We start from the raw sequence: 12,763 nt of genomic DNA, 5'->3' as shown, positions 1-12,763 counted from the left end.
CGCGAAATATGGGAGAGAGTGCCACAGAAATGATACAGGGTTTTGGCTGGACATCATTAAAAGAAAGGCGTTTTTCGTTGGGACGGAATCGTCTCACGAAATTCCAATCACCAAATTTCTCCTCCTAAAGCGAAAATAATTTGTTGACACCGACCTACATAGGGAGAAACGACCACCACGATAAAATAAGGGAAATAGAGCTCACACGGAAAGGTAGAGGTGTTCGTTCTTTCCGAGCGCTATAAGAGAGTGGAATAATAGAGAAATGTGAAGGTGCTTCTATGAACCCTTGAAACGTTGTTGTGATGCCTCGTGTACGGAGAAGAAACGCGTACCATCACGTTTCCGACTTCTGTAAACGTCGGATTGTAGCTTATCATGATTACGGTTTATCGTATCGCGACATTTCTGCTCGCGTTGGTCGAGGTCCAATGACTGTTAACAGAATATGGAATCGATGGGTTCAGAAGGGTAATACGGAACGCCGTGCTGGACCCCAACGGCTTCGTATCACTAGCAGTCGAGATGACAGGCACCTTATCCGCATGGCTGTAACGGATCGTGCAGCCACGTCTGGATCCCTGAGTCAACAGATGGGGACGTTTGCAAGACAACAACCATCTGCACGAACAGTTCGACGACGTTTGCAGCAGCATGGACTATCAGTTCGCAGACCGTGGCTGCGGTTACCCTTGACGCTGCATCACAGACAGTAGCGCCTGCGTTGGTGTACTCAACGGCGAACCTGGGTGCACGAATGGCAAAACGTCATTTTTTAAGGATGAATCCAGGTTCTGTTTACTTCATCATGATGGTCGCGTCCGTGTTTGGCAACATCGCGGTGAACGCACATTGGAAGCGTGTGTTCTTCATCGCGATACTGGAATATCACCAGGCGTGATGCCACTGGTTACACGTCCCGGTCTCCTCTTGTTTGCATTGACGGCCCTTTGAACAGTGGACGTTATATTTCAGATGTGCTACGACTCGTGTCTCTACCCTTCATTCGATCCCTGCGAAACCCTACATTTCAGCAGGATAATGGACGACCGAATGTTGCAGGTCCTGTACGGGCCTTTCTGGATACAGAAAATGTTCGACTGCTGCCCTGGCCAGCACATTCTCAACATCTCTCACCAACTGAAAACGTCTGGTCAATGGTGGCCGAGCAACTGGCTCGTCACGATACGCCAGTCGGTACTCTTGACGAACTGTGGTAACGTGTTGACGCTGCATGGGCAGCAGTACCTGTACACGTCATCTAAGCTCTGTTTGACTCAATGCCAGGCGTATCAAGGCCGCTATTACGGCCAGAGATGGTTGATCTGGGTACTGATTTGTCAGGATCTATGCACCCAAACTGCGTGAAAATGTGATCACATATCAGTTCTAGTACAATATATTTGTCCAATGAATACCCGTTTATCATCTGATTTTCTTCATGGTGTAACAATTGTAATGGCCAGTAGTGTATGTCCGATGGCGTAGATACGTGCGTTAGCAGTGAATAGTAAAAACGGACCTCATTAATGACAGCTTGGAAGCTGTTACTCATTGACTCTATACATTCTGGATAAGCATTCACGTTATCAGCTGTAGGAAAAGCGGAGATGAGTGTGACACAGAGTAGTAGCACTATGGCAGGTACAGAAGTTGAAAACATGCTGTGCGAGGTGAGGGCGAGCGTACCAGCTGTTGATGCGAGGGATGTGGAGGTCCGCGGAGGGCGTGGTCGTCTCCTGCTCGTCCTCGTCGTAGCCGGCCTCGTCCTCCACGTCTTCGTCCTCGTCGTCAGTGTCGGGCACCCCGCGGTACTCGCGCATGCGCGGATGCGACACCACTGCAGTTTCGGCCGTGCCCACCTGAAAAACAACTTGCAATTTAACGTCTCACTAACATTTACTGGCATTTTACCTAATGCTAACTTTCAGTCATTTCGTAACGTTGCAGTGATCATCTTGCTCTCAAATGGATTACGAAAAATATGAGATCAAACGGTAAAATCGAGTATAAAGATGTTCATATGATGCCTCACTGATTGGCAAATACAGTTTTTTTTAAAAAAAACGTGTGACACAGAGATACAAAGATACTGCTTGACCAGGATAACTTGACGATTTCGCTAGCGCTGCCAGCAGCAGAGAAAATCGGCCCTACTTGAAACGTATTCGTTTGTCTCCGAGCGCTGCCAACGTCAAGCTGTCTCTAGATGCGAAGTGTTGCGAAAGGATTGTGTTCACTAGCCAGTTACTACCATAAGCACTGACTGAGATGTTTGCATTAGAACATAAACTGACTCTTTGATTTCTCAAGTCACAGTTAAATTCAGCAACTTGCTGCAAATACTTGTTGCAGAAGTGTTGCAGTTCTTAAAAACCAGAGCAGTCGGCACTGTTATTGCATTATTATTACTGAATAAAAACGGTGACGTAACACAAAAATAAGTTAATAGAAAAAATGTTAGAGGGGCACATATTGATGTTATCCAGAACACTATTTAATTAACTGAACAGTCACTTCATCTGCAGCGGGTAGGCACTTGGTGCAGGGAGTGGCAACTGACCCTTGACATAGGCAAATGTAATGTATTGCGAATACATAGAAAGAAGCATCCTTTATTGTATGATTATATGATAGCGAAATAAACACTGGTAGCAGTTACTTCTGTAAAATATCTGGGAGTATGCGTACGGAACGATTTCTAGTGGAATGATCATATAAAATTAATTTTTGGTAAGGCGGGTGCCAGGTTGAGATTCATTGGGACAGTCCTTAGAAAATGTAGTCAATCAACAAAGGAGATGGCTCACAAAACACTCGTTCGACCTATACTTGAGTATGGCTTATCAGTGTGGGATCCGTACCAGGTCGGATTGACAAAGGAGATAGAGAAGATCCAAAGAATAGCGGCGCGTTTCGTCACAGATTTATTTGGTAAGCGTGATAGCGTTACGGAGATGTTTAGCAAACTCAAATGGCAGACTCTGCAAGAGAGGGGCGCTGCATTGAGGTGTAGCTTGCTGTCCAGGTTTGGAGAGGGTGCGTTTCTGGATGAGGTATTCAATATGTTGCTTCCCCCTACTTATACCTCCCGAGGAGATCATGAATGTATAATTAAAGAGATTCGAGCGCGCACGGAGGCTTTCCGGCAGTCGTTGTTCCCGCGAACCATACGCGACTGGAACAGGGAAGGGAGTTAATGACAGTGGCACGTAAAGTGCAGCTCGCCACACACCGTTGGGTGGCTTGCGGTGTATAAATGTAGATGTAGATGTAGAAATCAGAGGACCTATCTAGACAAAAATATTTGGGGTTGTCGTACGTAAATTTAGAACAGCTCTGGTCTATTGTACAATCAAATATTCGATAATAGGAAATAAAAATGCCTCGCGGTATCTCACCCAGAGACTGCCTTCTAATTACTCTTCGGGTTTTGCAAGAAATACTTAATACTTTTATCAAGAAGGTAATGCATTTATGTTTACGGTTACATTAAAAAGAAATCAGCTAAAATTTAAAGACGTCTATACTGCCGTTCTACTTTCCCTTCTGGAGAAACAAATAGATTGGTAAACTCACGTCGCACTTCCTTGGGTGGTGGTGCCAATTGTAGGTGTTTAGGGGTCCCAAAGGTACATTGTTTCCACCAGTCTGCGGACTTCTTGAAGCTGACGAAACTAGCGGACTTGGGCGGTAGGAGGCGGATTCCAGATATGGTGGTTCCTAATATGCCACTCATTTCTGTAACTGTTCGAATAACGCGCCATACCACAGAAGGAAGTTCGACAGAATGCTTAGTAAACAAGGCTTCAGGATTAAGAAGTTAGAGTAGTTGCGATTTATGCGAACGTGTATTGGCTCAGTTAGGAAGGTTGAACTATTATCTAAAATAAAAGAAAACAAACGAGCCTTGAAAATGTACGTCGTGGGTAAAAACGCTGAGACCAGGACCACAAAGTACTCCGTTTACGACTGCGATCTAAATCCTATAGAACTGGCATGGACCAAAACAAAACAATTTTAGTGAGATAAATGTCACTGGTGAAGACTTCAGAATCTTGTTAATTCTGCTTTCCTTTCAGCTACTGTGCAGGAGTGGCAAGGTTACTGCAGGAACGTGGGGCAACTGGAGCAAGAGTACTGGAAGCGAGGTGGAATGACAGTGGCTATGGATGAAGCTGTTATCAGTGCCAAGCCTCCAAGCATGATGATTATAATGGCGATGTTGAATTAAATATAAATGAGAGTGATCTTAAGCGAACATTATTTTGACAGTTCTTTCAGGCACAGTTAATTACACTTCGTAAACATTACTACTATGTTGTGTTCAATAAATGCTGTGTCCAAACGGATTCCGTAAACCAGTTTTTGCCTTTCATTCACAGTGTCGTATGTTGCACATTTCTCTACGCTCATTTTTCTTTATTTTTGATAAATAAATAATAATGAAGTTGTAGGTAAAACTCTATGACTACACTCCTGGAAATGGAAAAAAGAACACATTGATACCGGTGTGTCAGACCCACCTTACTTGCTCCGGACACTGCGAGAGGGCTGTACAAGCAATGATCACACGCACGGCACAGCGGACACACCAGGAACCGCGGTGTTGGCCGTCGAATGGCGCTAGCTGCGCAGCATTTAAGCACCGCCGCCGTCTGTGTCAGCCAGTTTGCCGTGGCATACGGAGCTCCATCTCAGTCTTTAACACTGGTGGCATGCCGCGACAGCGTGGGCACGAACCGTATGTGCAGTTGACGGACTTTGAGCGAGGGCGTATAGTGGGCATGCGGGAGGCCGGGTGGACGTACCGCCGAATTGATCATCACGTGGGGCGTGAGGTCTCCACAGTACATCGATGTTGTCGCCAGTGGTCGGCGGAAGGTGCACGTGCCCATCGACCTGGGACCCGACCGCAACTACGCACGGATGCCCGCCAAGACCGTAGGATCCTACGCAGTGCCGTAGGGGACCGCACCGCCACTTCCCAGCAAATTAGGGACACTGTTGCTCCTGAGGTATCGGCGAGGACCATTCGCAACCGTCTCCATGAAGCTGGGCTACGGTCCCGCACACCGTTAGGCCGTCTTCCGCTCACGCCCCAACATCGTGCAGCCCGCCTCCTGTGGTGTCGCGACAGGCGTGAATGGAGGGACGAATGGAGACGTGTCGTCTTTAGCGATGAGAGTCGCTTCTGCCTTGGTGCCAATGATGGTCGTATGCGTGTTTGGCGCCGTGCAGGTGAGCGCCACAATCAGGACTGCATACGACCGAGGCACACAGGGCCAACACCCGGCATCATGGTGTGGGGAGAGATCTCCTACACTGGCCGTACACCTCTGGTGATAGTCGACGGGGCACTGAATAGTGCACGGTACATCCAAACCGTCATCGAACCCATCGTTCTACCATTCCTAGACCGGCAAGGGAACTTGCTGTTCCAACAGGACAATGCACGTCCGCATGTATCCTGTGCCACCCAACTTGCTCTAGAAGTTGTAAGTCAACTACCCTGGCCAGCAAGATCTCCGGATCTGTCCCCCATTGAGCATGTTTGGGACTGGATGAAGCGTCGTCTCACGCGGTCTGCACGTCCAGCACGAACGCTGGTCCAAGTGAGGCGCCAGGTGGAAATGGCATGGCAAGCCGTTCCACAGGACTACATCCAGCATCTCTACGATTGTCTCCATGGGAGAATAGCAGCCTGCATTGCTGCAAAAGGTGGATATACACTGTACTAGTGCCGACATTGTGCATGCTCTGTTGCCTGTGTCTATGTGCCTGTGGTTCTGTCAGTGTGATCATGTGATGTATCTGACCCCAGGAATGTGTCAATAAAGTTTCCCCTTCCTGGGACAATGAATTCACGGTGTTCTTATTTCAATTTCCAGGAGTGTATGTGAACAAATTAGATGATTTGCTATCCAACGGAAGTGTCACTTAAGCGGTCAATATTTCCGCGAATGTCGCCTCTGGTTACGTGTTGAACACTGCCATGGCCGTTCCCGATAGCCATTGCGCCAATCGTCAGTTTATCGTGGACAAATAGTAACTGATCTTATGCCATCATGTAAATGAACTCACAATGTTTTGTACAAAATGTTACACTGATACTTAATGATATCCTTTCGTGAGTCATAAAATGTCTAGACCATATTCTTTCTTAGCCGATGTCCTCACAATATGTGTGTGCTCATTGAGGCTATTGCATCGACATTTCTTCTAGAGAGATCGCAATAGCCATATGCACTCACTAGAAGCGATATGTCTGGAGGCAATTGTGACCACTTGGTAGATCCATTACATCCAATCTGTTGCTGTGCAAGTGTTCGGTCCAGTATGTCACGAACATGTAAATTTTAGTGTGGTCGTGCACCATCTTCCTGGGAGTTCATTGCTGGCTGAAGGGAAGAAAAATGAGGGACAGCGAATTACTAAACGATGGCCATACAAACGGTCGCCGTACTGTTCGCTCGATAAAGAAAAATCTCTCTTTGTTTTTCATCAGCACACACCACGCATGAAACTTCTCAGTGTCTCTGACCACCTTGACTGTTTAGCTGGTGGTGCTTTGACATGATCTCAATAACTGTGGTTCTTACTTAAGCGCAGATGCCAATTATGTGATAATTAACAATACCATGTGGAAGAATGTTTCATCAGAGCAAACTTAATTTTCTAATTATTTGAGGCTGTATCCAACCCGATCTAATATCACAATAGGCGACTGGTGGCGAAGCTGCAAGCCGTTTCTGTACAGTGCTTTGTAAGAGCGCAAGCGAAGTCGCTTATGCATCCCTTGTGAAATGTTGAACAAGGGGCAATTAGCTATGTTATCGATGGCTGACTGCCTTTGATGGGCTTGTTTAGAACATCTCTCTGATTTTTCTCTACCTTTTTTATCAGATGATCGCTATCTCCCATAACCTGTTTACACTTCAAGTGGTTGTCATATCAAGCCTTAATCGGCTTAATATCTGGTGGTTCTCGTTAGAATTGGACTCTGACATTGCTTTAGACAGGGGTAAGTGATTTCCTTTCCGTATCTTTTTGAGGCATAGAAATTTCTGGTATTTATATGGCTTCCTAAACAAAAAATGGTCAGTCTAGGAGAAATTTTGACAGAACGTTCTGAATTAATTTACATGATGCTCAAACCGCTACTATTTACGTCTTAAGGGTTTCTGCTTCATTCGGTAATTAGGGACGTTTCATGTGGACGTCCCCTTTCGTCAGTCCCCTCCCGGAGATCGAAATGGGACTCTAGGCCGGTATCTTCTGCCATGGGAGACACTTCTTCAGCTACAGGCGTATCCTATAGATATTCATTACTTTTGCCTACTCATGCCGTTGCTCGTTGCTCCTTCTTCCACCTTTCAGAGGCAGTTTCCCACCCTATGGGCAAAAGAGTGCCGTGAATCTCTGCCCTCTTTGGCAAGGTCGTTGGCAGAACGAAGGTGATTTCTTATCCGGACGTCTTCGGTCGTCATTGGTGACGCTTTTTATTCGAAATTTAAGTAGTGGCAGGTTCGTTTCCTGGACTCAAGACGTTTTGATCACTACTCAAAGACGCTACCCCAAGACCACTTGTTTAGTAGCTCGCTAAGGACGAGCTTAGGGTCAGGCCAGGGGAGTTCAGGGAAACATTTCCTAAAACAACAGGGAAATGTGTTACACGTGAAAGTCAGACTGCAGATCTTCACCTCCATTGCAACGTGAACGTGTCACAGTGCAGCTGTGTCTGGCTATTTTCTAATTCCTTTTTGGCACATACTCTCATACAAGGACGAATCTCTTGCTGCACGTCCACGCGATAATTCTGTGTTCTTAGAAACCGGGAAGAACAAAAGAAGGACACCTGGAAACAAGTTCCCACGTATTGAAGTCACGAGATTCTTCGCATTCCATGTCAAATAGGGTCCCCGCTTGCGGATTGTGAGCACATACAAAGGATATAAAGTCAGATACCATTTGCAACGAAAACTATACATATGTACCTTCAGTATGAATCTGACAAATAAAAATTATTAATCAAAAATAATTATCAGCATAAAAGCATGGGTCTGGTGTTTCAAAATTGTTGGTATGATAGGGAAAGAAACGACTTCAGTAGTTTTCTGGTCCATTACTGATGTCTTCCTGGAGTCGCTGAATGAAGCGTTACCCTTTGCGTTTGCTTCTGTCAAGCTCGCGAATATGCCACTGGAAATAACACTTACGGAAAAATATCGCAAGACCCCCCTCATCCCAAAAAAAGAAATAGTTAATGCAGAGTAATGAAATTTTTGGGATATATCTGTGTAGGTAACATATTTAAGTATGATTTTGAAGTAATAGGTTTAACATCAAAAGAGGCACCAATGTTAGCACTGAATGGGGGATCATGGAGGAATTTTATAAGGGGGCTATGCTCCAGACTGAACGCTGGAAGGCATAATCAGTCTTAAATGATGATGATGATGATGATGATGAACATGTTTAAGTAATTAACATTGTGAATTCACAGGTTAATTTAAGCAAGTCATTGCAAATGGGAAATGCTGGTACATCAATAACCGATGGAACCGTCAGAATGTTGAATGCGGGCCGGCTAGAGTGGCCGTGCGGTTCTAGGCGCTACAGTCTGGAACGGAGTGACTGCTACCGTCGCAGGTTCGAATCCTGCCTCGGGCATGGATGTGTTTGATGTCCTTAGGTTAGTTAGGTTTAATTAATCCTAAGTTCTAGGCGACTGATGACCTCAGAAGTTAAGTCGCATAGTGCTCAGAGCCATTTTCACCCTTTTTTTTTGTCGAATGAAGGCGTGCAAACGTGCGCCGCGCGGGATTTTCCGATCGGTCTCAGGCGCTGCAGTAATGTACTCTGCGGCTGGTTCGAATCCTCCCTGGGGCATGGGTATGTGTGTGTTTCTCCTTAGGATAATTTAGGTTAAGTAGTGTGTAAGCTTAGGGACTGATGACCTTAGCAGTTAAGTCTCATAAGATTTCACACACACTTGAACATTTTTTTGCGAAAGTGCATGTATTTTGTTGTACATATGCCGGACCAGCTCTAGGCAACCTGTCGGCACTCTGTAGTTGAGTTAAAACAGCAGTATGTCGGCGAGCGTTATCCCTGCAGTGTTGCTCGCGAATGGCAGCACAACAGGTCGAATCACAAAGCTGACGTACAGATTTGCAATTAGGGGGTGAGGGATAACCAATGCGTGGGATAACCACGAGAATACTCTTTGTGTCATACGAAATCGAACCTCCGCCCATAACTTCAGGTGTAGGTAAACAGTATCCAACACGGAGACAGGTTGGTGGTAGGCCCTCAACTGTCCTCTTTCTAACCAACCCACGGCTACCAGTAACACTGAGGCAGAACCAGCTTTCATCAGAAAACACAACAAACCTGCAATGAGTTCGAGTTCTCGCTTGACACCACTGAAGTCGTAAATGGCGGCGGTTTCAATCAGTGGAGTGCACATTACAGGGTGTGTGGCTCAGAGCTATCCTTGAAGAAACCGACCTGTGACAGCTCTTTGTGTTACTGTGGTGCCAACTACTCCTCAGATTACTGCTGCAGATATAGTAAAATGCGCTAGAGCCATACGCAGAACGAGGTGGTGTTCCCTCTCGGTAGTGTCACGTGGACGTTCGGCGCCCGGTCTTCTTGTGGTCGTACATTCACGAGATCACTGTTGCCAGCAATCATGTACAGCGGCTACATTCCTGTCAAGGCTTTCTGCTATATCGCACAAGCAACACCTAGCTTCTTATAAGCCTATTTCACGACCGCGTTCAAACTTAGATGAGTGCTGATAATGGCACATTTGAAACTTACTGGCAGATTAAAATTCTGTGCCGGACCGAGACTCGAACTCGGGACCTTTTCCTTTCGCGGGCAAGTGCTCTAACATCTGAGCTACCCAAGCACGACTCACGCCCCGTCCTCAAAGCTTTACTTCTGCCAGTACCTCGCCTGCTACCTTCCAAACTTTACAGAAGCTCTCCTGCGAGATCCCGAGTTCGAGTCTCGGTCCGGCACACAGTTTTAATCTGCCTGGAAGTTTCATATCAGCGCATACTCCGCTGCAGAGTGAAAATCTCATTTTGGAAACATCCCCCAGGCTGTGGCTAAGCCATGTCTCCGCAATATCCTTTCTTTCAGGAGTGCTAGTTCTGCTAGGTTCGCTGGAGAGCTCCTGTAAAGTTTGGAAGGTAGGAGGCGAGGTACTGGCAGAAGTAAAGTTGTGAGGACGGGTCGTGATTCGTGCTTGGGTAGCTCAGATGGTAGAGCACTTGCCCGCGAAAGGCAAAGGTCCCGAATTCGAGTCTCGGTCCGGCACACAGTTTTAATCTGACAGGTAGTTACATATCAGCGCACACTCCGCTGCAGAGTGAAAACCTCATTCTGGAATGGCACATTTGTTACGTTCCTGACTAACATCAACTCACCACCTCCAATCGCAAAGGCTTCTAGCGCCACTCTTATACGATTGGCACAAAATATGAATAGATATCATCTCTCAGATGTAGAAACACGCCAACAACTTTAATTAACCTCGCACAACTCCTTGATGCTGGGATTTTTTTTTTTCCATCAGCGTATGTGCTGAGGCACGGAACGTAAGCAGAGTCATCGCAGTACTGGTACTTCGTGTAGGCAATAAGAAGTGTATAAGAACACGGTGATGAAAGAATGACCTTCTTCATTTTCAAAAGGTATCGAGAAAACTGTACCAAAGAACCACGGAAATTCAGCAGAACTCGTTCCAGACAGAATGTCTGAAGTCGACTGCGTAGCCCCCTACATAGTTTAGGAGGAAGGAAACGAAGAAAACCTTGGTTCCTGTACTGCAGCAGGGTACAAGATGTAGCAAGTAAATTATAGGCCCAGGTATTACTTGATCTGGGTTATAGACTTCTTTTATGGCTTAAGTGTAAGAACCTACTTTGCAATCCATCGTGCCCTACTCTGAAAGCAGAGAACGCTGACAAAATAAAACTTGCCCGTAAAATATTTTATGCGTCTTATGATGGTCAACACAACTACGTTATTTGCTTTTATACGAGGGTCACTCCAAAAGAAATGCACATTATTTTTTTAAAGATACAGTTTTCATTCTGTATGTATGAAAGTCTTACAGTGTGTAGATACATCCTTCCCGCTTGTTTTCAAACTTAGTTCAGCCTGTTCCCGTAAGTGGTGCCGTCACAGCATGTCTTCAAGATGGCTGCTACACTTGTTGGTCAGAAGCAACGTGCTGCGTTAGAATTCCTGTGCTGTGAAAACGAGACAGTGGGAAACATCCACAAGAAGTTGAAAAAGGTGTAGGGAGATGTTGCTGTGGATCTCAGCACAGTTAGTCGGTGGACAAGCAGGTTACGAGATGAAAGCGGGCACAGCAATATTGAGGATTGTCCTCGCAGCGGTAGGCCTCTTACTGCACACACTCCATACAACGTGCAGAGAGTTGACGAACTGATGACTGCTGACAGACTGCGTTGGGATAGGGGAAGGAAGTGTTTGCAGAATACTGAAAGTGTTGGCGTTAAAAGAGGTTCGTGCCAGGTGGGTTCCCAGGATGTTGACAGTGGCTCACAAAGAAACGAGAACAACGGTATACAGAGAACTTTGGAACAGTACGAGAATGGTGGGGATGAATTTCTTGGAAGAATTGTGCCAGGTGATGAAACATGGCTGCATCATTTTGCACGAGAGACGAAGAGGCAATCAATGAAGTGGCTTCTTGCAAATTCACCGAAGAAAAAAAATCAAAACACCTTCTGCTGGAAAAGTTAAGGCTACAGTGTTTTTCGATTCCGAAGGACTCTTGCTTGTGGACATCATGCCAAGTGGAACAACCATACATTCTGATGCATATGTGACGACACTGAAGAAACTTCAAGCTCGACTGAGTCGTGTTCGACCACATCGGCAAAAGCAGGATGTTTTGCTGTTGTACGGCAATGCACGGCCACATGTCAGTCTAGAAACCATGGGAGCGATCACAAAACTCTGACGGACAACACTTAAACACCCGCCTTACAGTCCTGACCTGGCTCCATGTGATTATCATCTCTTTGAGAAACTGAAAGACTCTCTTCGTGGAACAAGGTTTGAAGATGGTGACTTCCTTGTGCACGCTGCCAAACTGTGGCTCCAACAGGTTGGTCCAGAATTTTACCACGTAGGTATACAGGTGCTAGTTCCAAGATGGCATAAGGCAATTGAGAGGAATGGAAATTATGTGGAGAAGCGAAAATATTTTTCCTAAAGGATGTATATCCACACGGTTAAACTTTCAAATATGTAGAATATAAGATGGATTAAAGAAAATATTGTGTGCATAATGTAATTTGTGTAGTCTATATTAAGGTACATGAAATATTTTCCACTGCAGGCTTATTTTGTCACCGCATTTCTTTTCCAGTGCATTAGGAAAGCATTGGATATAAATTATATGAAAATGTGCTATAATCTGCCCTCCAATTACGGTTGTAGAGTACAATAAAGCACCATATATGTAACTATTAGAAAAAAATTCCACAAAAATATCAGAAAATATGTAAGTTAACGGGGCAGTTCTATTTAATATAGACGCATAATACAATGCTACACAGTTACAAAATGTAAACTATACTGGTACCGTTACAACGGACTCACAGATTGCATTTATTCTAGGGCAGGGTAGGCAGTCACTGTGCTGTGCACGAAACAGTGCAAACATTCGCAGGAAACAGACGCTACAGTGGAGGGTTAGCAGTTGCACTGT

General features: G+C 45.5%; 1 protein-coding gene across 1 annotated transcript in view; it reads right to left on the bottom strand.

The window, feature by feature from the left end:
• LOC126278469 (coiled-coil and C2 domain-containing protein 1-like) overlaps nucleotides 1-12,763 on the bottom strand; it is a 164,892-nt gene that overhangs the window by 81,250 nt on the left and 70,879 nt on the right. Inside the window, exon 3 of the mRNA XM_049978613.1 lies at nucleotides 1,690-1,862. Within this exon, the coding sequence (XP_049834570.1) occupies nucleotides 1,690-1,823 (134 nt within the window). The 5' untranslated portion in view covers nucleotides 1,824-1,862. The remainder of the gene's footprint in view (nucleotides 1-1,689; nucleotides 1,863-12,763) is intronic.

The sequence above is a fragment of the Schistocerca gregaria genome, chromosome 6 (assembly GCF_023897955.1).
Source record: "Schistocerca gregaria isolate iqSchGreg1 chromosome 6, iqSchGreg1.2, whole genome shotgun sequence".
Taxonomy (NCBI): domain Eukaryota; kingdom Metazoa; phylum Arthropoda; class Insecta; order Orthoptera; family Acrididae; genus Schistocerca; species Schistocerca gregaria.
Note: the sequence above shows the minus strand (reverse complement) of the source record. Positions and strands in the feature narration are given on the sequence as shown.